At 45.4% G+C, this 27564-nt stretch overlaps 1 protein-coding gene and 1 pseudogene across 13 annotated transcripts in view; one reads left to right on the forward strand and one right to left on the reverse strand.

Annotated features, from left to right (window-relative positions):
• AGAP1 (ArfGAP with GTPase domain, ankyrin repeat and PH domain 1) overlaps positions 1-27564 on the forward strand; it is a 634886-nt gene that overhangs the window by 383767 nt on the left and 223555 nt on the right. For all 13 annotated transcript variants that reach the window (XR_010122905.1, XR_010122906.1, XR_010122903.1 and 10 more), the window contains exon 10: positions 7298-7402. Coding sequence is in view for 10 of the 13 variants with exons in the window: in XM_054477354.2 (XP_054333329.1) it covers positions 7298-7402 (105 nt within the window). In the remaining 3 variants the exon portion in view is untranslated. The remainder of the gene's footprint in view (positions 1-7297; positions 7403-27564) is intronic.
• On the reverse strand, positions 6187-6319 carry LOC129031270 (thymosin beta-10-like; annotated as a pseudogene).

The following is a 27564-nucleotide window of genomic DNA, read 5'->3' on the forward strand; positions in this document are numbered from 1 at the left end:
TGCGTTGTCTTCTCTATTTTTACTACATTGTTCTCTAGCTTCCTCATTTGAAATTGCAAATACTCATATCTGTTGTTTTCCTAAGGTGAACATGATGCTTTTTACTATCAATTTATGTACTTTTAGAAATACTTAAAATAATTTATTTTTAAAGGAGAATGAACTAGTCAACCTATTAAATGATTACATCATGATTTTAATGATTCTCAGGAAAAATTTTGCTGACCCTTAGATGATAAATTCTTCAAAATGGGATTCTGATTCTTTGTTGGCTAAGCAGATTATAACCCGGCCCTTGCGTGCTAAACCTTAAGTGTGACCATGTTCACCCCCTAGGCTTCTTCGTCTCTCCTGGCTCCTCCCCAGCCACCCTCCGTCTCCCAGACTTCCTCCTTGAACGTGGAACCTCAATGGCTGGCCTGGCCGCCTTGCCTACCTGGGACACCAGCCCTCCAGTGCTGTGTGGCTGATACCAAAGTCTTCCTTTCCCTTCTGGTCACCAGCTCCTGTACTCTCTGGCTCAGTGAATGACCCCACTGGGCCACGACAACTAAAGCCTGATTTTGTCTGTGCTGGCCCCGCCCCACCTCACCCAGCACCTTGTCCCGATTTTACGTCCAGCGTGTTTCTTGCATCTGCATTCTCCTTGCCTGCCTTCCTTCTCCTCTCTTTTCCCCAGGCACATCCCTAATCATCACTGCCATTCTAGACCAGTCTTTCCCACATTTGAGTGGTTTGGGACCTTTTTTTTTTTTTTTTTTTTTTTTTGAGACAGAGTTTCACTCTTGTTGCCCATTCTGGAGTGCAATGGTGTAATCTTGGCTCACTGCAACCTCTGCCTCCCGGATTCAAGCAATTCTTCTGCCTCAGCCTCCCAAGTAGCTGGGATTACAGGCATGCACCACCATGCTCGGCTAATTTTTGTATTTTTATTAGAGATGGGGCTTCACCATTTGGTCAGGCTGGTCTCAAACTCCTGACCTCGTGATCCACCCGCCTTGGCCTCCCAAAGTGCTGGAAGTACAGGCGTGAGCCACCAGGCCCCGCCAGAGCCTTTTAAAAGAACAAAAATCTCATGAATGATTTAACTGTTTTGATAATAATTATGCAGTTAGGTACAAGCAGAAAACTAAGATTCAGCTCCTTGTCTTTATAGCTTTTAAATAAATATAAAAGTTATATTTATTAAACATTTAAATTAATAGCATTAATTTACTGTGCATTTAATGTTAAGGATGATGATGTTTTGCTGAAACAAAATGACGGCCATCCGTGCCAGGGGTTAGGGATGACGGTTGCAGTGCAGGCTCCTTTGGTGTTAGCTGCCTTGTGACTGTATCACGTGGTGACCCCAGTCTCTTCCTTTCCTGCTTTCATACTGAGAAATCGTTTTGTGTACAGCATGCGGTGCCTTCCCCGGAGGTTGACTTGTTCTCAGAGTGAGTGATTTACATGTTGCGTCTCCCTCAGTGCTGTCCCCCTTAGCACCACTCATGACCTAGGAAGTCAGAGATGCCAACTCGGGTGGTGGAATCCAGTGGTGGTTTTGGATCACTTTTTAGATAGTGATTAAAATACACTCAAAAATAAAAAAATTCTATTGGAGAAATTACGGTTCCAGAGAAAATGACAGGTTTCCCTTGCACCTCAAATTTGCTCAGACCGTCTGGGGATCTTGTTACATTTGGATTGATCCCTCCCCTCTTGGGTACACCCAACCGCTGGTCTAAAGTGGGCCACACTTTGAGCCGGAAAGCGCTTCCGTCTTTTGCCAACTTAAAATTTGTCGTAGCCAGGGGAATCTTTCCTAATGCAAATCAGATAACCCCTTCCTCCCTCCACCCTTCTCACCTATGGCAGGGCCCAGACATTCAGGCACCTCCAGGGCCAGGCAGGAAGTGGGGCTGAGGGCAGCCGCTGATTTGAGAGAAGGGCTCACAGTGTCCGTGGAAACCCAAGAGTGTGGCCTCTGAACACTGCTGCCCCTCAGGCCATGCTCCCCGTGTCAGATGGAGAGTATGGGCGCTGCAGCTGCTGGATCCTAAGATCCATAGGAGGGCAGAGGGACTCCATCCAACCCCAGTGACTCTTGGCCAGAAGTCACAAACACCGCCCGCACGTGCAGCTGGCCTGCAGCAGGTTCCGTGTAACCTGTGTTCAATGCAAAAATGTATACCCGTGGCCAGTATTGTAACATAAGAAGCCATCACACACAAGTCCAGTGTTTCTCCTTCTCTTTGATAATCAGGAAATCTGGCCACGTGGGGCCCTCCAGCCCTACAGGGTCGCTGTGTTGCACAACCCCAGGGGCTTGTTGGTGGCAGCATGTGGCCCTGTCATGTTCTGGGCTAAAGTACTCCTCCCTGCCAAGCAGGTCTGACCTCTAGTTTCCAGCAGCCCTGGGCACCCCGTTCCTGGAATTTGCTAGTCGGGTTGAGATTTCTTGTCCTGTTCTTTCCTTGAAGACACTCAGGGTCGAGGCTTTCTTGGGCTGTTCCTGGATTTAGCAAACAGAAACTGCTTCCTCTGGAGCCGTGTGCACTCTCAGTTAAGGGAAATGTTTGCTCATCTGCTCTCACTCCGAGCTCACATTATATTTTAGTGGGAATTGGGGGTACCCTCTGTAAACTGTGCGGTGCAGCAGGAAGATAAAATGCGAGTTGTCGTGAAGTCTCACTTCTCTCCCTACAAGGGACTCAGGTGACAGAGGTGCCTGCCAGAGGGATCCTGAGCAGCCGCCCCTTGGTGTTTGTGCTTTGGAAGGGAGAGCTGAAGTTCAAGACCAAAAGTGTTGGGCTGGGCAGTGGCTGGGACACCCAGAGGTTCTGCGTGGGGAGCAGGTCACTGCCCATCAGTAGGAACAGGAGACTTTAGCAGCCCAGCAGCCCAGTGTCCTGGCAGGAGTGAAGATGGCAGGAGAGCTGGCCCTGCCACGTTCCATTAGCTAACAAGACACTTCCCCTGTGTAACTCAGTCCTGGCTTTCAGGGAGCCATGACTTCCATAACTTCGCTGCCCCTGACCTGTTCCTTTGGGGAGCAGGGGACACGACTGCACAGCCGGGCTGAGCGTGGGGTAGTGCTCTGGCCACTGAAAGAAAAGTGCACCTGCCCCAGCCCAGCTGGACCACAGCCATGACGTGGCAAGTGGGGCAGCCAAGTGGCTCTTGGTCGCCACAGCAATTCTTGGGGGGGCCAGATAATAAACCCAACTGGGGCTGAGGCTGGAAGGCAGAAATATGACTCCTAAGAGGCCAGGGTATTCTGTAGTCCTGCCACTTACGCAGCATTTGAATAGTGCCTAGAATCCAAGATTATCCTCCCTGGCAAGACATAGAGTTTAAGTTAAGTTTACTTATTTAATAAGCTCTTAAGTTTATTGATAGTTTTCCTAGGATCAAAAGAAAATCAGCGTAGGCCGGGCGCAGTGGCTCACTCCTTGTCATCCAGCACTTTCTAAAGACCTAAGCGGGGGCATGGTGGCCCACTCCCCTGTTACCCCAGCACTTTCGGGAAGCCAAGGCGGGAGGATTGCTTGAGCCCAGGAGTTCGAGACCAGCCTGGGCAAGATGGTGAGACCCTGTCTCTACAAAAAATAAAATAAAAAATTAGACAGACATGGTGGCGTGTATGTGTCATCCTAGCTACTCGGAGGAGGCTGGGGCGGGAGGATTGCTTGAGCCGGAAAGTTCAAGGTTGCAGTGAGCTTTAATGCATCAGTACACTGCACTCCAACCTGGGCAACAGAGTGAGACCTTATCTGTACAAAAAACGGAAATAAAAAAATTAGCTTAACAGGCTGGTGCACGACTGTAGTCCCAAGCTACTCAAGAGGAAGGAGGGAGGATCACTTGAGCCCAAGAGTTCAAGGCCACAAGGAGCTATGATAGCATCACTGCACTCCAGCCTTTTTTTTTTTTTTTTTTAAAGTTTTAATTCAGCCTAATTTAGTTCCTCAGAAAGCTATGAAATGATGTCTTCACATGCCTTCCAATTAGACTGTTTCCCCCTTTTTCCTTAACAAATAAGTCCTCGTAGCCTTCACTGGGGGCAGGACAATTTTGAAGATATGATTTGCTCATGAAAGCACCCCCCACACGCCAGCCAGAAGAGTGGTGCAAGTCCATCCGCATGGAGCCCCGGAGGTGTGCGCCGTGGCCAGCATTTGTCTGAGTGGGAAGGGATGAAACTTTCTGAATGAAGCCTGGAGCATCTGTAATCTCCTGGTGACATCAGAGACCCGTGGCCCTGGTATTGTTGGAATTCCATCTGAAATGAATGACGGAAAAATGGGAGCCCACTGTAGAACTTGAGTGAGGGTGAGGTGGGTGGATCACCTGAGGTCAGCAGTTCGAGACCAGCCTGGCTAACATGGGGAAACCCCGTTTCTACTAAAAATACAAAAAAAAAAAAAAAAATTAGCCAGGCATGTGGCACTTGCCTGTAATCCCAGCTACTGTGGAGGCTGAGGCAGGAGAATCACTGGAACCCGGGAGGCGGAGTTCGCAGTGAGCCGAGATCGTGCCACTGCACTGCAGCCTGGGCGACAGAGCAAAACTGTGTCTCAAAAAAAAAAAAAGAACTTGAGTGAGGCTTTGTTATGCTAAGTTTTAAAATCCACGGGAATCCCACTGGAGAGGGGTCTCTCATGAGTTGAAGCTATTGCTTATTTATTACTGCATCACTAATGGTGACTGCCCTTCTTCTCTAATTCCTGCCATGCAAGGAAGCCCTTATTGTCTTGGTTTGCAACTTAGCATTTTCCTGTGGGCTTGGTTGGGTTGATTGGTCTCAGTTCCATATTTGGTTTATAGCGGTCTAGATTCCAAGAAATCAAGGTATGCCACATTTTGCCACGTTTCCGTTAATAAGAACTTGCAAAGAAATCATCTTCCAAAGTCATTTCAAACTCAAATATTTTCCCTTAAGCAACAGTGTCTAATGGTGATTGGAGCCCCAAGCTGGCTCATACTTTATTAAGTTTGTGAAACTTGGTTACGATTTGGTAAATAAAAAACAGTATTGTCACAGTATTGGTAATTAATTGGAACTTGAACTCAATTATATCCCATAATAATACTTAATTCATTCTCACGTTGTGATTCTTGAAAGATAGCAGAATTTAGGAGGTCGATGGAGGCTGGGAAAAGTTCCAAAGGTGACTCGTGGGGCATCTCGGCTTTCTCAAAGTGTCTTCTTATATTTCAAAACTCATAACTTGCCTTCTGCCTCAGTCCAGGTGAATTAACTAGCCTGAGTCTTATGCTCTCTCAGTTATATTAAGGTTACATAAGTTTATAAAAGAGTAGGAGAAGAGGAAGTAAAGAGATTCTTCCATTTTTCTTGGTTAACATGGACCAGAGTTAGATGAGAAGGGAGGAAGACAGAGACAGAGACTCCCGATCTGAATGCTGCCGTTGAAAGGGACTGAGCTGGACAGGCATGGAGCCCAGGCTGAGCAGGAGAGAACCCCAGCTCAAGGTGTGGGGCCTGCCCAAGCTCAGTGTTGGCCGTCAGCTTCCTTAACAAAGGGAAACCTGTAAAGGTGGAGCAAGGCTTGCTGGGAATTGGTGTTAAAGCAAGAAGAAATTCTCAACGACCATTTAAGAAGACTGGATTAAACATGACTTCAAAAACGTGTTGGTTTCAAATTCTGAGTGGTTTTCAAGGAGGCCTAATATGATTTCATTAAAAATGAATTAGAGTAAATTACACGGGATTCATCTATTAAATACTGTTACTGAAATTTGCCAGTGGAATTTTAGTTTTAATAAAAAATCTGAAATGAAACTGTAAAAAAATTCTTCTTTACAAATATAAGGTGAGAATACAGTTAATGCAGTTTGGATTTTTCTGCTGGTTTTTTTTTGTGGTTTTTGTTTTGTTTTGGTGGTTTTTTTGTGTTTGGTTTTTCTGGGTTTTTTTGTGGGTTTTTTTGGGGGGGGCTACGAGGTGTGTTTTATTTTCATTATTCATAGAAATAATTTTCTATAATGTCCTGGGGCAAACTAGAGAATTTGGCAATCTGAATGGGGGTGGGCCTTCAGACACCACAGGCCGGTGGCATTGGCGCAGAGTACCCAGGTTCACAGTGCAGCTTGTGGCTCGTGTCCATCTTGCAGGTCGCTCTTCCTCCACATCACGACTGGGGTCTTGAGAATGACGAGGGCAGGAAATCCTCTGGGATCTTAGGAAATTTCACTCTGCTTCTGCCCAGTGGTCTCTTTGGTTGGCAGGGTTGTTCTTCTCCTGCGTCTCCGTTTTCTTCAGCTTGGCCCTGTCGAAGCTGGAGATTCCCCCCATGTCTGGTTTATCTGCCATTTTCTTAAAACAATCGGTGTCATCCCGCTCCGAGCCCATTGGTTTGTTTTTTTTTGTTGTTGTTGTTTTGTTGTTGTTTTTTTTTGGTTTGTTTTTTTTTTTTGGCAGAGTCTCCCGCTAGAGCCCAGGCTGTAGTGCAGTGGCAGGATCTCAGCTCACTGCAACCTCTGCCTCCTGGGTTCAAGCAATTCCCCTGCTCAGCCTCCCCGAGTAGCTGGGATTATAGGTGCCCACCACTGCGTCCAGCTAATTTTTGTATTTTTAGTAGAGACAGGGTTTCACCAATATTGGCCATGGTTGGCCAGGCTGGTCTCAAACTCCTGACCTCAGGTGATCTGCCCGCCTCGGCCTCCCAAAGTGCTGGGATTACAGGCGTGAGCCACCGTGCCCGGCCCGGTTAATGCAGTTTTTTTAGTTTGTTCTTTGTTTTTCTCTTTGTCTGTCCTCTCTCCTCTCTCTCTCTTTCACTCGCTTTGTCACCCAGGCTGGAGTACGGTGGTACAATCATAGCTCACTGCCACCTCAACCTCCTGGGCTCAAGAGATCCTCCCACCTCAACCCCCCACGTAACTGGGATTACAGAAGCACACCACCGTGCCCAGCTAATTTTATTTATTTTTTTTTTTATTTTTTAGAGATGGGGGTGTCAGCATCTTCCCCAGGCTGGTCTCGAACTCCTGGTCTCAAACGATCCTTACACCGTGCCCAGCCTGGGGTTTCTTTCTTTAAAACATTGTACCTTTAGGTGTTTCCTGTGTGTTTAGCAGTTAATTATCCAAAAGATCTAGTGTAGCACATCTCAATGTGTTTGTGTCATATTTGTTGAACTAATGGCACATCTTTTAGCATTCGCCAGTATCACAGAGTGAAGTTCTGCCCACACACAGGAGTGTTTTGAATGTATATGTTGCCTGTGTATCTGCCTTTTCTTTTTGTTATTTACGTTAGACTTTCTGTTTGGCTCTTTTTCCCTTGTAGGGCATGCTGTTGAAGCGAAGTGGCAAATCGTTGAATAAAGAGTGGAAAAAGAAATATGTCACCCTGTGTGACAATGGCGTGCTGACCTATCATCCCAGTTTACATGTGAGTATAGCCCCCTCGGAGCAATTAACAGCTGCAGACCTCAACTAAACACTGTGGGGAAGGGGAACCTACCAGCAGCCCAGCCTCTGGTCTCTGTTTGAAGTGAAAGTCGTATTTGGTCTCCTGTTCAACTGTGAGATAAATAACACTGTCCCTCACACTCCACTAGACCATATGTCTTTCTCTCTCTTCCCCTCCCTGCCAGTCAATCTGTGGCTTTCCAATTCTACAAAGAATTACAATAAAAGGCACAGATGAAGTAAAATTTTAGATGAGAGTAAAAAGACAGGGCAAGAAGAAAAGAGAAAGGAGAGAAGAGTGATCTATCTGAAAATCGAGAATGAAGGAAACAATTACATTTGAACCCAGGATTTAGCTTTGAAAAGCTGTGAACAAAAATCAGAAGTCAAATGCAATTCATGACTCAGCTTTTATTGTCAGATAACACATTCCAGTGCATTAGGCAAAAGAAACTTTCCTCTTTGTGTTATATGTAAGTTTGTGTTATATGTAAGTTTGTTATATCGGTGGTATATAAGATAGATTTATAAACAAAATTAACTTTATTCTTGGGGAAGAAATGCAGACATTCTACGCTTGATAAAATTTAAAGTTGGGGTGTTCTAGTTTCATAGCAACACATTCCATAACTCCTACTTAATGTAGAGAAATGTGTAGATTAGAATATATGGTGAAAGTCAGTCCTTCTATTCCATTGTCCCTCAGTATCTATGGGGGATGGATTCTGGGATCCGCCTTGGATACCAAAATCCATGGTGGTCGAGTCCCTTATGTTAAATGGCATAGTATCTGCATATAACCTGAGCATATCGTCCTCTATACTTTTAAGTCATCTCTAGATTACTTACAATATGTAATAGAATGTAAATTCTCTATAAATAGTTGCTATACTGTTGTTTTTTATTTGTATAATTTTTCACTGTTGTATTAGGTTATTTTTCACTTTTTTTTTTTTTTTTTTGAGAGAAGTCTCGCTCTGTCTCCCAGGCTGGAGTGCAGCGGCGCGATCCTGGCTCACTGCAACCTCTGCCTCCTGGGTTCAGACAATTCTCCTGCTTCGGCCTCACAAATAGCTGGAATTACAGGTGCCTGCCACCACGCCCAGCTAAATTTTTTTGTATTTTTAGTAGAGACGTGGTTTCACCATGTTGGCCAGGCTGGTCTCGAACTCCTGACCTCAAGAAATCTGCCTGCCTCGGCCTCCCAAAATGCTGGGATTACAGGTTTGAGCCACCGCGCCTGGCCTTCTTTTGAATATTTTTAATCCATAGTTGGTTGAATCTGCACATTCAGAATCCACAGATATAAAGGGCAACTTTATATCACTGTGTCCGGCTAGTAGTAATAGTCGCAGTAGCAGCAGCAGCAGCAGCAGTATTTTTTGTATTTTTTGATAGAGATTGGGTCTCCCTCTGTTGCCCAGGCTAGTTTTGAATTCCTGGCCTCAAGCAATCTGCCTAACCTCGCCTTCCCAATGTGCTAGGATTACAGTCATGAGCCATGACACCCAGCCAAGCTATTAATTTTTAAAATTTTGAAATGCTTTGTAAAATGGCACAGTTATTGATGAGAAGTTAGAAATAGCATATTGAAGAAAATTAATATCATTCCTAAAATAACACCTAGGGAACCTGACTTCACATTTTAGGGTGCATACTCCCGGCTGTTTCTATGTATATTTCCCTTTTCCTTCCACAAGCATATGGTCACTGTGTATACACTGCCCACAGCCTGCCTTCCTCACTCATGGTAGATATTTTCATGTCAAGAAATATACTTGTACACCACCATTTTTAATGATTATATAATATTCCACTGTGTGGATGTGCCTTCATTGATCCCACGGTATCTGAAAAATGAACCTTGGCAAATAAATTTACTTTCAGTTTTTTCACTGTCATAAAGAACTCTAATCAACGTTCCTCTGTTTATCTCTCTGTCCCCTTGTCCATTTGCCTAGGATACATTCCTAGCAATCGGCTTCCTGCGTTGAAGAGTTGCGTGTGCTCTCGTGGTTTTTGCTGTATCTTGTCAAATTCCCAGAAAGGTTGTATCAGTTTATCTCATCTGGCAGTGTATAAGAGAGCCTTTTCTCTGCCCTCTCAAGAACATTTACCTTCAGAAAGAAGAGCTTTTCCTGATACGATAGGTAGCACATGGTAACCTTGATGCTGAGTTCACTTGCTGGCGTGAGTTGCCCTTGTCTCCTTGTCTTTTAGTGTAGCTACACCTTTCAGAACCACGCAGCAAAGCAGGTCTTCAGTCAGCATCTCTCACTGGTTTCTGTTGTTACTGAGAGCACCTCCCATGCGTTACTGTTCAGTGGGATTCGAGATGCAGATACAGATAGATTCTTACATAGATATTCTTTATTGTAGTAAGGAAATTCCTTTGTGTTCAGTGTCCTGCTAGTTTAGTTTTGGAATATAGTCAGACTGGTTCTCCAGGGGGCCTTCAGATCAGAGAGATGTAATACCTATTCCATGACACCCACCTGGGACCACGTTGGCATCTCTCCAGGACTACCCCATGTAGGTCTCCAGTTCTGCAGCCCTCTCCACACCCAGCTTCCATCCATCAGAACAACAGTGAGGCACCGGGTCTTCCCTAGGTTCTCTCTGCAAAGTTGTTCCATCAGCAGTGGCCGGGCTGCCCTGTTGCTGATCTAACTATTGAACCAGTTGCTTTATGTAAGTTACAGAAGTGCAATCAAAATATCATTCTTGGTAAGACTCACTGACCAGTAAAAAGTGAGAGCTGATGGATGATACATTTCCAGTCAACATATGCTTACTGCTGAGCCCAGGCTCAGTTGAAGGGATGTTTGCTTCTTTTTGCCAAGTGGCAGATATGGTAACAACGATATGTATCAGAAGATTCCCTTAGGAGGCCTAAAGCCCGTTTGCTTTTCATCCAATCTCTTGAGTATATAATCACAACCAGTTCTTCAAAAATTCTCCTATCCACAGGCTTTTTTTTTGTGATGTCCCTCAGTGTTTGCCAATTCCATCCTTTCTCCTTCATTCATAAGTATGCATGAATCTTACTGGAGTACAGAAGAGGGGCGCAGTGGGGCTTTGTTGTATAATTGTATAGCAAGCAAGAGCCAATGTCATTTTCAAATGCAATCCTGTTAATGCCAGTCTCCTTGGAACTAAAATTTTTGATGCAGGTACATAGTTCCCTAGGGGAGGGGCTTAATCCAGGAATGGATTTGAATCACTAGAGCCTGAAGAGATGGTATGACCTTCCATGTAATCCTTCATGGGTTTCATTTTCACAGCCAAGCATTGGATAAAAGTGTGGAGAGGCCGTGACTTCCAAATGTATTCTCTGACAGGTGCATACGAGTCCGTTCCGTTGGGAGTTGTTAGGGGAAGTGCTGACCCACACCAGCTGAGTTAGTCTGGTGGTCTTGGTTCAAAATGGGAAGAGGCATTCAACGGGACACCCATGAGCCGAATCCAGATTTTCCTTCATAAGAAACTTGAGAATGTGCAAATGTGTTGCTAGTTCAAGTCTCAAAATTCTACACCGTGAGAGTGACCCAGTTATCTCAGTCTGGAAAATTTCAAAAGATCATAGAACCAGATGATCTCAGTTAAACATGGACCACGCTGTGACACCCACATCCTTGGTTATCTCCAGGACCTATTACGGCAGAAGGACCACTGAGAGTCATTGGCCACATGCAGTGGTGGCATAAGTGGTCAAGTGTTGGGAAAGCTGCCAGGATTGCTGGTGTTTGGATTTCAGAGTCATTATTGTTGCTCCTAACTCTATTACTGACCACGGTGTGAAGTGGGGCCTCTCCCTGGTTAACACCCTATTGTCTGAACATGGGAACCTGCCTCCTTTTCTCTCCTCTGGGATTCGGGCCCATGTCCAGCCTCTGTAGACCTATATCAAGTCATTAAAAGTAGATGTTAACCTGTCAGTGGACCAGAATAACTCCCTCTTTTACACTAGAGGGAAATGTTATCTAGTTTCTGAGAACACTATTCTCATCCACCTTTTCTCTCAAAGGCAGATGGGGCCCAGGTTCCAACGCAAGAGCCCCCAGAGCAGTGGCCTGCATTGAGCTCATATAGCATAGCCTACAGCCCGTTCTTTTCCACAGAGCACAGGAAAAAAATCCCGGCCAAACCATCCGATATTTTTAGAGTTTTCTACAAAGGTGTAAGCGGGTATCAATAGTGAGGTTGCTGTACCAATTCCTGGTATATACCACTAACTTAAGAAGCCCAGGTAATTAGTGGACTAAAAAGGAAATTAACATGGTTTTGGGGAGACGGGATTCTAATCAGCTAATACTTTTATTATGGGGTGCTGACTTGAGAGCGCCAGGCTTGCAGTTGTATTAAACGTGGAAGATTCAGACAGAGATGAGGTAGGGCCGTGCAGCAGCGCATCAACGCCAACGCTTGCCCGTGGTGGTGAGGCCCTCTCCCTTCCAGCACAGACATTTATTTTCTGTCCACGTGTGTGCTGCTCACAGTCCCTGTGAGGCTGCACCGTGGTGCCACCAGCCGCCTCTTTCCATTTGCTTATCATGTTAAATTCAGGGAGCTGGGGAGAGGGTCTTGCACACAAGGAACGTTGGAGCAAGAGTAAACAACTGAGTCAAGTTTAAATGGAATAGGCCAATGTGGTTATGGGCAGGGGGCGGGGGAGGGGGTAGTTCAAGAGGATCTCAGGATTATTTGTTCTTTAGGATCAAACCCAGAAGGTGGAATTGAGGGTCTTTACCACCCTTGTCTTTCTCCCTTTGTGACACAGGGATGCTCAGGCATAGTGGCCGATGTCAGAGGATTGCCTGTGTGGGATAGGAGGGTCTAGAAGGCTCGACTCCCCTCCTAGGGCTGCTCCACACAGCTCCTGCATTAGTCAACCAAATTAAATTCCCAGGCGAGCTCCCCAACCAGTCCTCCCTAGACAAGATGGGTAAGCAGAGGCCGCGTTGATAGACCAGCCTGGGCAACATGGAGAGACCCCATCTCTACAACAAATAAAAAAATGAGCCAGGCGTGGTGGAGCACACCTGTGGTCCCAGCTACTCAGGAGGCTGAGGCAGGAGGATCACTTGAGCCAGGAGGTCAGGGCTTCACAGTGAGCTATGATCATGCCACTGCACTCCAGCTTGGTTGACCATGCAAGACCCTGTCTTTTAAAAAAAAAAAAAAAAAAAAGAGTTGTTAGAGGCAGGTACAGCATTTGTTGCTGTCAGGTAGAGCGGCCACCCAGCCTTCCCTGTGGCCACCTCAGCTCCTGCGTGCTCCCAGCAGTGCCAGCATCCTCATACCTTTGTTTGGGAAAGACACCCCAGCAGTGGGGAGCTCTGGCTTTCAGTTCCTTCGCACACTGTGGAAGCAGGAGACTGACCATTTCCCAACCTTGCCAAAAACTCTGGGTGAGGGTTTTTCAATGTCTTCATTAGATGCCCTTAGAAAAAGATCTCCCTGAAGAGGTCAGTTCGATTCCTGAGGTATCTGAACATGGTATGCTTATTGCACAAGTGTCCATGGAAGTGTTTGTGTGAAAGATCGATCACCTTTGGACACGAACTTCAAGTATCAGTCCCAGACAGATGTTTTCCACACATCGGTGTGTTTGAAAATAAACCCAGCTCTTGGCCAAACAAGCGGTCGGTATGTGGCCGTGCTGTGCACCAAGCTCGGGGAATCCCAGCAGGATGACCTGCTCTTTGAAACTGTGGCTTCAGAACAAAGCAGCCAGTCATGAAACTGGGGGCATCTGACATTGCAGGACACCGTGGGGCTGGCGTGAGGCTGAAAATGTACATAGAATGGGTCGGCTGCCTGGGAACCTCACGAATACTGATCCCCAGGGACTGCGTGTCTCCCTCAGAACTGGGGCAGCTTTCTACGTGCAGAAGATCATGACAAGGGATTTCAGCTGGGCGGTGGCCCTGGGATGTCACTTTCCTTCCCACTTAATTGCTTTGGATTTCTCTTTCCTTTCTCGTCATCCCCCAAAAGTGTCTTTCTCTTTTTTTTTTTTTTTTTTTGCCCTGAGCCCCAAGCTCAGTCCTTACAAAGATTGTTAGGAGACTGGCAATCCCTATTTCCTTTGACACGCAGCTCAACCTCACTCTGTCCTTTACTTAGGACATAAGCTAAATCTTCATACCCTTCCTACACCACAGATGGAAGATGTGGAGGGAAACCTTTTTCCCCAGGTCTGTTTCCTGTGGTTGAAAACCTCAAACCTTTTTCTTAGGAGAGAACCTCTGTTTCTAAGCAGTGGAATAGAATTGCTTATGGAATAGCCAGGTCATAGGGTGTGATAATTTCCCTGGAAATCAGAGGGGAAAAGAAGCAAAACATTGAGCCAACTCAGACTAAGAAAGCTCCCTGAAAGTTTATGCCAGTGATACCTCCAGTCCCCAGATCTGCTCAGCTTGGGTTCTATGAAGTCTTGACCCCAGCCATCACCCACAGCCACATCTCCCAGCCTCCTTCAGCTCTTCCCCAAAGGCTTAGGAGGTGTTAGCATTGGCTGGCTCAGGATGATGGGGTCCCTGCACTTCCATGCTGTGTAGGTTGAGAGGAGGAGGTATGAGCACAGGAGGAAGTGATGGTAGATTTCCACTGTAGTTATTCCCTTTTTTTTTTTTTTTTTTTTTTTAGACAGAGTGTTACTCTGTCCCCCAGGCTGGAGTACAGTGGCACAATCTCAGCTCACTGCAACCTCTGGGTTCAAGTGATTCTCCTGCCTCAGCCTCCCAAGTAGCTGGGATTACAGGCATGCACCACCACGCCTGGCTAATTTTTTGTTTTAGTAGAGATGGGATTTCACCATGTTGCCCAAGCTGGTCTCAAACTCCTGACCTCAAGTGACCCACCCGCCTCAGCCTCCCAAAGTGCTGGGATTATAGGTGTGAGCCACTGTGCCCAGCTGTGGTTATTCCTAAAGGCCAGTGGTGGGGCGGGATAACAAGGACAGCGCCAGAGTGGGGAGGGGTGAATGAACCTACAGCGTCCACATCATTGCTTCCCTCACAGAGTATGTTCAGCCACCAGTTGACAGTGGGCGGGGGCTGCCCAGCCTGTCCAGGAGCTGGAGCGCACCTGCATAGCTTTCAGATCACACAGAGGAGCCCTGCTGCAGACGCTCAGGCTACATCCGTTCTATGGGTGCGTTTGAAGGTGGTAGACGTTGGGAAACTGGCTGGAAGGTGTCCATTTTAGAAACGTGGAGAACGAATTCTTTCAGTGGGTAGGAAGTTTGATGACATTGTCTTCTAGGTCACTTCAGACTCTAAAGAGCGTGAGCTCTAAAACTTTCACGAAAAACTCTCAGCAAACCCAAGCTAATGGAGTTAGTTGGATTTCTAAGGAAAACGCTGTCCTGAAGTTGAAGCTACTGGGTATAAGACTAAAACTGAGGCTCAAAAAAAAAAACCTCAGTTAATTCATCTTTCTTTCTCAAGATGCTATTATTAAATGAAACCAAAACCCAGTTGAGATAACAGATAGAAAGCTCAACCAAATAATGAATGAAACTGCCTTAATGGAGTGGCCGACTGCCCTGGTTTTCTGCAGGACTGAGGGGTTCCCAGGGTGCAGGACTTTCATAGCTAACATCAGGGAAGTCCCAGGCAATCTGGGACCTGGCCGCACTTGCTGCAGGACTGACCACCCTAACAGCTCCTTTATCTCCACTTGGCATTTTGCAATGATAACCCCAAACATTTAAATAAGACTGACACGGTCAAAGCAAGCACGCTGGCTGATGCTGCTGCTCCGCGGTCTACATTTTTGTATCTTTGAAAAATTGTATGTCTCCAAGACCTTTAAAAAGCCCTAATTGCTTAACTTTCTTGGGGGAAATATATATGAGTGTCTCGTGGTTTTCAGACACTTTGCTGGATCACAGTTGAGGTGGATCGAGGGCAGCCTGTTCTAAGACCCTGAGAGTCCCTTTCTGTGGACTTAAATGTGAGCCTTAGGGAGCACCTTGATAGAAAAATGGAGGCATAATGAGAAAGAACTTGGACCTCAGGGCTTCACAGTTCAGCGTGGCCACCTATTCATCTTCCATGTCGAAAGCACGGCCGTCGAGTGCAAGGCTGCAATTCCTGCTGACAAAGATGTGTGCAGTGGGATTCCTAAGTGGACCTGGAAGGATGAGCTCAGTGTCCTCACGGTCAAGCCAAGGACTTCACGGTGCCTCTGTCCAGGAAAGCTCACCTGCGTTCCGGTCCTGGCTCTCTGGGCTTCCTCAAGAGGTCGTTTGGCAGCTGTGAAACTCCTCCCCTCCGGGCCATACCTGGCAGATGTGCATGAACGGCTCAGACTTTTAAAAAAACCTCCTTCTGGCCGGGCGTGGTGGCTCACACCTGTAATCCCAGCACTTTGGGAGGCTGAGGTGGATGGATCACCTGAGGTCAGGAGTTCGAGACCAGCCTGGCCAATATGGTGAAACCCCATCTCTACTAAAAATATAAAAACTCGCCGGGTGTGGTGGTGGGTGCCTGTAATCCCAGCTACTTGGGAGGCTGAGGCAGGAGAATTGCTTGAACCCAGGAGATGGAGGTTGCAGTGAGCCGACGTGGTGCCGCTGCACTCCAGCCTCGGCAACAGAGTGAGACTCCCATCTCAAAAAAAAAAAAGTCCTTCTTAGATTCCTTTCCATTCTGCATGTGCCCAGATTAAAACAGCTGTGGCTCTGTCATTTCTCCCTGACCGGCAATACTGGAATTTTCCTTCTTAAATTTTCCTCCTTTAAAATTGTTAAAGAACTTTCCTTCTTTTCATTACTAGGCAGGTTAATTTCTAACTGAGTGGCTTGGACTCTCCTGCAACACATAAACCCTTTGATTCTGTGTGTCGTCGAGGTTTGGTTTTGTTCTTTCAAAGCCAGGGCAGCCAAACTTGGACTCTCTAAAATTATCATCAGAATGCAGATTTCAGAAAGTTTCTAGTTTCAAAATCAGACAGAAGACCCACTCTTTACTGATGTAAAGACAACAAAAAGATCTGTGATGATTCCTAAGTAGGTATTTTCCTCAAATCATTCAAGGAAAAAAAAAAAAAAGATACCTATGCTATGAGAATAGCAGCTCGTGGCTGTGCTCAGTGCCTGTAATTGCCTTTGTAAATACACGAATTCCTCACATAGGACTGCAACATTTTACTTGAGGATTGAAGATTCACTAAGAATCTGTGATCCGTCTCTTCACCCACCTTCACGGTCTGCTAGGGTAGACCTCAAACTTCTTGAGGTGGTGAATATTCATTTACGCTCAGAGAAACTTTTCACTGGTTTCCCCAGAACATTGAAACAGTCAGAATAACTCCTGTGCAGGCTACTAGATTGACAAATGTGAAGGCCAGATTTTCAGATGTGAAGCTGGGATGTCCAAAAAGACAGACCTCCCTTTCTTACTGAGAAGAGTGTAGTCAGACATGTCAAGTCTGTGGCACGCTGCTGCAGAAGGCATGATTCATCTTAAGATCAAAAATTATTTCATCTTGCTTTCTTGGTCATAAGCCAAGGTGCCTGGAGCTGTCCTTTGGCCTTTCATGTGCTGTGTCTGTGGTGCGGGTGTGCCGTGTCCATCATAAGCGTGTGCCGTGTCCATCATAAGGGAGCACTGTGTCTTTGTCGCGGATGTGGCCTGTCTGTGGCACAGGTGTGCCGTGTCCATCATAAGGGAGCGCTGTGTCTTTGTCGCGGGTGTGGCCTGTCTGTGGCACAGGTGCGCCGTGTCCATCATAAGGGAGCACTGTGTCTTTGTCGCGGGTGTGGCCTGTCTGTGGCACAGGTGTGCCGTGTCCATCATAAGGGAGCGCTGTGTCTTTGGCATGGGTGTGGCGTGTCTGTGGTGCGGGTGCACCATGTCCCTCATAAGGGTGCGCCATGTCTGTGGCATGGTGTGCCGTGTCCATCATAAGGGAGCGCTGTGTCTTTGGCGTGGGTGTGGCATGTCTGTGGCGCGGGTGTGCCGTGTCCATAAGGAAGCATCGTGGGTGTGGCATGTCTGTGGCGCGGGTGTGCTGTGTCCATCATAAGGAAGTGCCGTGTCTGTGGCATGGGTGTGGCGTGTCTGTGGCGCGAGTGTGCCGTGTCCATCATAAGGGAGCGCCGTGTCTGTGGCGTGGGTGTGGCTTGTCTGTGGTGTGGGTGTGCCATGTCCATCATAAGGGAGCACCGTGTCTGTGGTGTGGTTGTGCCGTGTTCATCATAAGGGAGCGCTGTGTCTGTGGCGTGGGTGTGGCATGTCTGTGGTGCGGGTGTGCCGTGTCCATCATAAGGGAGCGCCGTGTCTGTGGCGTGGGTGTGGCTTGTCTGTGGTGTGGGTGTGCCATGTCCATCATAAGGGAGCACCATGTCTGTGGTGTGGTTGTGCCGTGTTCATCATAAGGGAGCACTGTGTCTGTGGCGTGGGTGCACCATGTTTGTGGCGTGGGTGTGGCGTGTCCACGAGGGTGCACCATGTCTGTGGTGCAGGTGTGCCATGTCCATCATGAGGGTGCACTGTGTCCATCTTGCAGATGTGCCTTCATGGCCCTCCCTGATTTCCAGGCCCCATCTAGTGTACATCATTGCCTCTGGTGAGAATGTCCTTTTCTGCCCCATCTAGTGTATGTCATTGAGGAGGGCTGTGTTCCCCATAGTCTGCCCAGGGGCTATCATGTGAGTGGCACATAGGTATTGCTTAGTATGCACCGGTCACGATGACTTGAGTGCCACCACAATGAAGCTTCCAATCGTGTGACTCCTTCAGCATCTTTGCTCCTGAACTGCCTGGACTCCAGCCCTCAACATGGACAATCCTGGCTCTGCTCTACAGATTGTGGTGTGATTGAGACTAACAATACTCACCATGTCTTACAACATGACCTCCCTAAGCTGACATAGGGTTGGGGGGAGAACACACACACACACACACACACACACAATCACAATCACTCCCTCACACGGCATTATTACAAATGTTGCAAAATCTAAACACATCACTGGAATCCAAAAAACAATCTATTTAGAGGTATATGAGGAGATTATACAGATATTAAAGAACAAAGATCTGGAACTATGGCAACAAACCAACATTGCTGTTCTAGCCTGAGCTGCCTGTTTTAGGCAAATAGGAATGCTTTTGTAAACAATATGAACCGCAACAGGTGTTTCTGCAAGTTTCTAAGACTGACAGGAGTCAGCTCGGGGGAAGCAGGAAGAATCCCCAGTTGGTTGTCTGTTCTTGGGACTGAAGAGATAATCCCCATTGAACAGAGTTTACACTCACGTCCTTGAGTCTGTGATGTTCTTTGCTTCCCTGGGAACAGCCAGAGTCCAGCTTTCCACATGGATTGCTTTCACAGGGATATCTGGCCCTTCAGGCCAGTGGTGTGAATGTCACCCCAAGAACCTTGATGTATAGATACTGCCTGCTTCAAGTCATACTGCAGCTCTGCCTCTTCCCAAGATAGGATTTGAAGCAGCTTCCAACAGAAAATGGATGTGAAAATGTATTGTGAACACATGCATAGGACCATACATACATCATACACACACGTGCATACACACACACTTAAACATACACATACACATGCACATATACACACACATACACACACACACACACAGCTATGGGCACAACTTCATTTCAACTTGTTTTATGTAGATTGTGAAGTAAAGGTATTGGAACTTTGTGGCTTGCAAATCTAAATTACCTCCTTCCATCTTAAGATTTCTTCCCTCCTTGATTCTAAAGTGTGAGTCAGCTCCTCTCTTAGCTGATCCTTCTGATGTGCAGGTCAAAGGAACACTGAGCTGGGAATCGGTTGTGGTTTCCGGTTCTGCCGTTGCCCCACCCGCTTCCATGTTGGTTCCAACGTGGCTTTGTGGAGTCCTGGGACTCAGGCACAGTGTGAGAATCACTGAGCCTCTCAAGGTCAATTATGCAGTGATTGCTTTGCTAGCTCTTCTTCCTCCACCCATAGCCTTGGCCTCGGCCTCTGTTTTCTCTTCCTCCTGGGAATTCATCCAGAATGATGCCAGAAGTCACACAGAGATGATCTTGCAGACCATACCCCCGCCGAGTGTGCAGGCCTGCATTTTTGCTCAGTTCAACTAGCGCAGTGGCCTGCTCATAAAGTTTTCCAAAACCTGTTGGCTGTACGAAGAATAGCAGTTACTCCTAAGCTGCTTGTAACGTTCACCTTGTGATTCTCATCATATTTTTGTTTATTTCCCTCCTTTGAGTTCTTTTATATATTTCGATGATGGAGAAGATCCTCCCTCCCTCTTGGATGATGTCCGTGCCCCTGCTCTTGCCCCAGCTTGCCTCCTCAGACTCGCCTCTCACCCACTTCCTGCTCTATCGCTGTCTTTGTTTTCTTTTAGTTTCTCATACTTGCCATGTTCTCTGGCCTCCGGGTCTTCACAAATGCAGTTGCCTCTGTTGAGAATGTTCTTTTCTGCCCCATCTCTTTGCCTCACTAACTCCTCTTTCCAATCCTGGCTTAAATGCTACTTCCTCTTGGGAGTGTCCCCGCACTCGGCCTATTTGGGCACCCATGCTGTGTGTGTTCTCACGTTACTCTATTGGGCCATCTCTCTGATTCTCCCACAAGACTGGAAGCTCCTTGAGGCAAGGATGTATATGTCACCAGTGTATCTCTAACATCTGGAACACTGGCTTGGATGGATGGATGGATGGATGGATGGAGGCACAATTAGCCCATATGCTTAACCTTTCCTTAAATCTGTAGGACTAGAGTTCCTGAAACCTCGTGGAAGGAATCCACCACGCAACACTTTTAGGAAGCAGAAATATGTCTCAGCCGTATTCTGGCTCCATTTGCTGCAACTTAAAGAAGGATCTTGATAGGAGAAAAGCTTCAGGATTTTGTTTGTTGTTTTTTTCATTTTAATTGTAAAATACATACAACATTTGCCATCTTAATCATTTTAAGTATACCATTCAATAGTATCATGTATTTCACATTGTTGGGCAGTCAACCTCCAGAACTTTTTCATCTTACAAAACAAACTCTACGCATAAACACAAATTCCTATCCCCCCTCCACTCAGCCCCTGGCAACCAGCATTCCAGTTTCTGTCTCTATGAATTTGTCTGCTCTAGGAACCTCATATAAATGAAGTCATATGCTGTTTGTCTTTTTATGACTGGCTTGTTGCATTTAACATTATGTCCTCAAGATTCTTCCAGTTGTAGTGTGTGTCAGAATTTCCTTCCTGTTTGAGGCTGAGTAGTATTCCGTCATATGTACACACCACATTTTGTTTGTCCGTGGATGGACACTTGCTTTCACCTCTTGGCCATTGTGGACAGTGCTGCTAGGAATGTGGGCATACAGATAACTCTTCAGAGCTTGGGTTTTAAATGTAAAAACTGTAACATGGGAAAGCTACCGAGTATGGCTGAAGGTTAAACCTGCCCAGCCTTACCAGCACTCTGGTCGTGGGACATTTGCTGGGCCCAGTCCTGACCGCAGGGAACTGTGCAGGCTTCGTAACCTGCATGGTGGTCTGGAAGCCACGCGATAAGAAAGCCACCCAGCAATGACATGATCACATGGGCCCTCCTGGAGTTTGCCAAGCACCTGGGTGACCTGGGAAAGAACTTTGTCATTCCTGTGACCTGTTTGAAAGAACGTGATCAGTTGTTTCTCCCATATAGCCAAGGAATTAGGCTGCCGTAAAAGTAGAAATATTTTCAGGGCATATTGACAACTTTTGTTGGAAACGGAGCCTACTAAAAAACTCACTGCTGTTACACCAACACAAAAAAGGATTCTTTATCAAAGTCTATTTCTGTCTAAGTAATTCTTTCTTTATTTTATATACCCCCAGGGTTTGGAAATGTTTAGGATTTAAAAATAAAAGGGCCGAAAGCTATCCTCATGACATTTCATTATTGATGTTGTTGACACAAAGTGAATGGAAGCAGGGTGAGACTGGACAAAATGAAGTCCTCATATTTCTTTTTTTGTTTGTTTTTTGTTTTTTGTTTTATTTGGTTTTATTTGTTTTTTTTTTTTTTGGAGACAAAGTTTTGCTCTGTTGCCCAGGCTGGAGTGCTGTGGCCTGATCTCAGCTCCCTGCAACCTCCATCTCCAGGGTTCAAGCAATTCCACCATGCCCGGCTAATTTTTATATTTTTGGTAGGGACAGGGTTTCACCATGTTGGCCAGGCTGGTCTTGAATTCCAGACCTCAACTGATCCACCCACCTTGGCCTCCCAACCTGCTGGGATTACGGGCGTGAACCACCGCCCCTCACCAAGTCGTCGTGTTTCTAAAAATTAGACCACTAAATAGCATAGATGCTACCTAACCTATTTTCAACATTGAAAAATTCTGCCTTCTTGCATTTCTAGTTAAAATGAAAAAATAGAACATATGTGTGTTTCTATAAATAGCAGATTTAACAGTGTGGCTGGAGGGTTTGAGTCTCTAAGCTTCCAGTGGAATCCAAGGGACATTGTCCTACCAGTACGCAGCATGATATGTCAGATCATCTCTGGCCGTCCTTTGTACCCAATTGATAACATTTTGTTTTCCATTTTTGGCCTTTTAGTGTCACTCATTGAGGCCAAAAATTCTTACACAAGGTAAATAAATCAAATCCCTCTGGTTTCCTCAGCAACAGTAAGTCACAGCCGAGGACTCAGTAGGAGAGGATGACTGTGGGGGGTCATGAGGAATGTTCTTTTACTTCTACTAAGAAATTGAATTTCATTATTATATTTTATAAATACTTTCTTCTTTGGCTCATAACCTGATTGCGGGCTTGTTGCCGAGGTCTTGGAAGGTAGGGAGGGCCGGGGCTGGAGAGGCCTGTTTCTTCTCAGGTGTGCCTGTGGCCCCAAATGGAAACCAATCAAGGTGCGATTTATGTTCATTAAGTGCTTGTCAAAACTGAAAAATTTTCTAATCAACAGCAATCTAGCTGCAGCCCCCTCGATGGCTGGGAGGGCCGCCTCTGCCGCATCGGCTATTTGCCTGTTACAACTCTAGGCTAAAAATCCGCTGATGATTACATTAGGCTAAGCTGCGAAGTAAATGAACCATGTCTTATTTAGGTGCCACTAGCTTCAGAGTAGTCCTGCCCCGCAGGGCACTTGATAGCGTTTTATGGCTTTAAAATTAGTGTAGCTTCCCATTTGCTGCGGGGTGCTACATGTTATGCCTTTGAACTCAATAAGCAAAGGGAACGGGGCCTTTTGTTTTTCCCTCTTCTTTTTTTCCCCTTGCATTTTAGCAATTTTGTTTTGCATCTTTTCCAGACGGCATTTTGCCATAAAAATGTCTGACTACCATATACATGCCTCCCCCACTTAAAAAAAAAAAAAAGGTCGGGGAAGAGAAAGAAGAAAAAGCAGAAAATGTGTGTTTGCAGAAGACAGGTTTTTTGTGTTCCCCCCCCCGCGCCCGCCCCGCCGTGCTGCAAAGTAAAAAATGGCTTTGCAAGTCAACCCTAATGACTTATCATGTCAGAATTGCTACCTCAAGTGGGAACAACACCTTTAGCTCAAGAAATTGCCACATAAAGTCAGAGGGAAAATATTTCAGTATTTTTATTGGACAAGAGTGGTAAGAGCTAACATTTATTGAGGGCTTTGGCGCTCTGTTAAGCACTTCAGTATTATCTCAGTGAACCCTCGCAACAGTATCAGGAAGCAAGAACTGTTTTTAAAGATGTGGACGTGGGGACCCAGAGTGACTGAATGACAGGCCTCCAGTGTGCAACTCAGAGGAGAGTGGAGGCGCTCTGATTTCGAGGCTTTTTCCCTGACCAAGAGAAAGTCGACTTTTGTCTTCCGAAGACTTCTTTAGGAAATCAGAAAAGTGCGGTTATCAGTGAATTATGTGATTCATTTGAATGGAATCTAATACAAGGTGCTGTGAACTCCCTTGGCAGGCATTATGTTTAGGAAAACAGAGTAATTCCTGTAAAAGCAATGCATGGGAAAAATACGTATAGGAGACTTCTAAATAGGCCTAGGTAGAAAGTTTAAAAATTAGAAGTACTGACCCTTTGTCATGGGGAAAAACCGAAGTGGGAATTTCTCCATGTTACCTTAGGTCTCATGGCAGAAGACACGATGTAGCAATCGATATTCACCTCAGAGGACAGATGTATATGCTCTGCTGTCTTAAAACTCTACTGTTTGGCCAGGCACGGTGGCTCACACCTGTAATCCAAGCACTTTGGGAGGCTGAGACAGGCGGATCACTTGAGGTCAGGCGTTCGAGACCAGCCTAGCCAACATGGTGAAACGCTGTCTCTACTAAAAATACAAAAATTAGCCAGGCATGGTTGCGGGCGCCTGTAATCCCAGCTACTTGGTAGGCTGAGGCAGGAGAATTGCTTGAACCCAGGAGGTGGAGGTTGCAGTGAACCGAGATCATGCTGTTGCACTCCAACCTGGGCAACAAGAGCGAAACTGTGTCTTTAAAAAAAAAAAAAAAAAAAACTGTTTGTTTTAGCGCTGCACATTTTAGCAAATTCGTCCAAAGGAATCTGAAGTTTTAAAGAGACCCAGACAGGCAGTATCACCATGGTGAACATTTCCTTATAAGTGAAAATTTCTAGGATCTAACTATTGATCCAGTTGTTTCAAGCCATAATCAAATATTAAAATACTAGGACAGCAAAGGAATGGTGCTGGCTCCTTGAAGTTCATTGTAGTGAGAGGCCTACAGTGACTGTGTAGAGACAAGCAGCTGTTTTCATACCCGAGGCATGCATTGTACAGGCTAGGTTTGAGCAGGCGTAGGTTACAACTGCATAATACTCAATTTAACCTAGAATGAGAAAAATCTTTCAGGCAGTGTAAACCTCAATACAGTAGGTCAGTCAAGACAGATACAGTCAAGAAGCAAAAGGTGTATTCATAATTCGTTTGGAATTTTTTGCTTTTTGATTTGTAGTAGAATAACTTAACCCTTTGGACTGGTGGACTTGAGCCCACGCATGTTGGACACTGGCCTCCGCAGCACATGAAGCAGAGAAGTTTGCTTTTGCCATCATGTAGGGACTCTCCATTGTACATGAAGCTGCCACCACTGGTCCCCAGCAAGGCCTCACCAGCCTTCTCTTTTACCATGTGTAGCGTAATGACCCAGACCCAATAAAGCATTTACTAAGTCAAGAATATTCCACACATACTCTTCCTTACCTCCATGATGGAGTAGTGGACTGATTTCTTCTTGGTAGTCTGGGTCAGTCACTCCAGTCAACACTGTAACTTCCTTCTTAGCCTGTTGACTTTGAGGTAGGAGGAGCCCAAAGTGGCCAGGTGACAATCTTCCAGTTTAATGGAATTGTTGTGTCTCCTGGTGTCAGCATTTCTCCCTCTGGAACTAAGACCCCTAGGCCAGCAGAACGTAATGTTGTGGGAACAGGAAGCAAAAATTTTGCTAGTGGGTCACTAGGGGTGATGGTGAGTGGTGCCACTTCCATTTCTGCCCCTTGATTCCTGGACCCGTGAATCCTGGCAATGGGAAGAACAGTACCATATATTTGGACACTGATTCAGAGTATACACAGCCTTCTGGAGAACTTTGCCTCAGCCCTGCAAAGTATTGTCACCTAGTTGGCATTGTAATTGTGACTTCAAAAGGCCATTTCACCATTCTATCAATCCAGCTGCTTCAGGATGATGGGGAACATGGTAAGACCAGTGAATTCCATAAGCATGAGCCGTTTGCCTCTGCTACACATCTGATTGGCCAGGTGCCTTCTTCCTGCCATGGCTGCTGGTCACTCTCATGCACTTACAAGCATGGGTCAGGTAGTCTTTAGGAAGGCAGTTCTGAAAGTGAAACACTGGAATGCTGTTGGCTGTCTTGGGAAACAAAATTATTTCTCATGGGATTTTTCCCTTTGAAGCTGCCTCCTACCTTGCTATTGTGACTATGATCCTTTGGAGAGAAGAGAAATTGTCTTCTTGAGTTCTGTGATCTGAAGGGATGTGGCCAGAAGATTTTTCATAGTTTTACAATATTTTCACAGTATTTTTAGGAGCATGACTTTGGTCTGCACCTGTGACTACGTACGAGGCCATTGTTTATTATTCATAAATGTGGGACGTGAACATTCGCTTGATCTTTTTGAATGGGTGGTCCTATATATGTCTTTATGATTAGTTTCCTTTGAATGTAATATTAAATGGAGTTTGGGAATAATAGTGAACTTTACAATGGCTTCTCTTACATACTTTTTTTTTGAGCCCAGAGGTGAGGCTTTTTAAAAATAGAACTTAACAAATTACTGCTTCCTTTTGACACTGGACATTCATGGAGTGCAGTGAAAATAGGGAATAATGAGTCATTCTTTTCCTCCAGGAGAAAGAGGAACAAACAAATGTGAAAACATTTACAATATCTTTCCACAGTCCAACCCTTTGCTCCTCCCCGGTTGTGTACATAAAAGCATACACATGGAGCCAATGGCTGCTTTGCAGACATGAAGCTAGACTAGTGGTTCTCAAGACTTTGGGCTCAGGACCCCTTTATCTTTTTAAAAATTATGGGCCGGGTGTGGTAGCTCACGCCTGTAATCCCAACACTTTGGGAGGCCAAGGCAGGTGGATCACCTGAAGTCAGAAGTTGGAGACTAGTCTGGCCAACGTGGTGAAACCCATCTCTACTAAAACTACAGAAATGAGCTGAGCATAGGAATGTGCCTGTAATCCCAGCTACTCAGGAGGCTGAGGCAGCAGAATCGCTTGAACCCAGGAGGCAGAAATTGCAGTAAGCCGAGATCACACCACTGTACTCCAGCCTGGGCGACAGAATGAGACTCTGTCTCAAAAAAAAAAAATTACGGAGGGACCCCAAAGAGCTTTTGTTCATATGGATTTTGTCTATTGATATTCATCATGTTAGAAATTCAAACAGAGAAAATATGTAATCCATTTAAAATAACAATAAACCACCCATTACATGTTAGTATAAATAATATTTTTGTGAAAAGTATAATTTTCAAAATAAAAATCATGAGAAGGGTTGCATTGTTTTATATATTTTTAGGTCTCTTTGATACCCAGTTTGGTGTAAGAGAGCTGGATTCTCGTATCTGCTTCAGTCTGTTGTGATAGGTTGTTTTGGTTAGTCTTTGAGTATCTTACGTTACATAGATGTGTGGTTGGAAGAGGGAGGAATATTTCAACCCTCATTTCAGATAATTGTGGATATTCCTCTTGCATACTTCACCAAAACTCAACATGTGATAGTTTCTTAAAGCTTAGTAATGCAATGTGAAATCACTTTTTTTTCCTCCTCTACTACCTTAAAATCCATCCAACTGACTTGCCCTTTGAATGATCTTTTATGTGTGTTTTATCCATGCAGGCATATCCACGTGCATCCATGCATGTGATGTCACACCACGGTCATTTCAAGAAAAACTATTTTTGAAATGAAGTATGCAGATTTCTAAATAGTGACAGTTTTCATCATATAACATCAAAAAATTTCATTCGTATCACCGCCAATCTTGTCAGAAAAGTTGCTAAGTCTTTGGAAGGTGTCAAGCTCGTAGTTAGAGATACAAGTTTGCCACATACATAGAACTGAAAACCATAGTCAGTCAATGTCTGGCATAGTCATTCTTTCAGGTAAAAATGTTGTCCCACCAAAAAAGTGGCTGGTTCAGCTTGCAACTCCCAACAGTTGCAGAAGTGCCTTTCTGCAAGACAACCATCACCCTCCCATACCCAGCAAAAATGCTTTGTGTATGCTTTCCATGCCATACCTGAGAACATGAAGACATGGACTCAAAGGTTGAAATGTTTAAAAATCAGTAGCACTTCTTTTTTAAGTGTATTCAGAACATCTGTAAGTGAAACTTTTTTGTTCGTACTTAAAGAACATGCCAGTGAATAATGTGATGATGACTAGTACAGTTTGGGGCTACTATGATTCATGTTAATCACCAGCATGTTTGCACCGTCAAAACAAATTTCAGCACAGCAATAAAAAGGCAAGTACTGTATCTGAATTGTTTTGAAAATTTATTGATTTGTCTGAAAAGTGATCTATCTTTTCAGTATTATATATTAATATAAAATATTATATTTCTCAACATACATGTACAGTTATAAACTAGAACTTAATGGAGAAACCGAATTGGAACAGATT

Source organism: Pongo pygmaeus, chromosome 11, assembly GCF_028885625.2.
Source record: "Pongo pygmaeus isolate AG05252 chromosome 11, NHGRI_mPonPyg2-v2.0_pri, whole genome shotgun sequence".
In the NCBI taxonomy this organism is placed as follows: domain Eukaryota; kingdom Metazoa; phylum Chordata; class Mammalia; order Primates; family Hominidae; genus Pongo; species Pongo pygmaeus.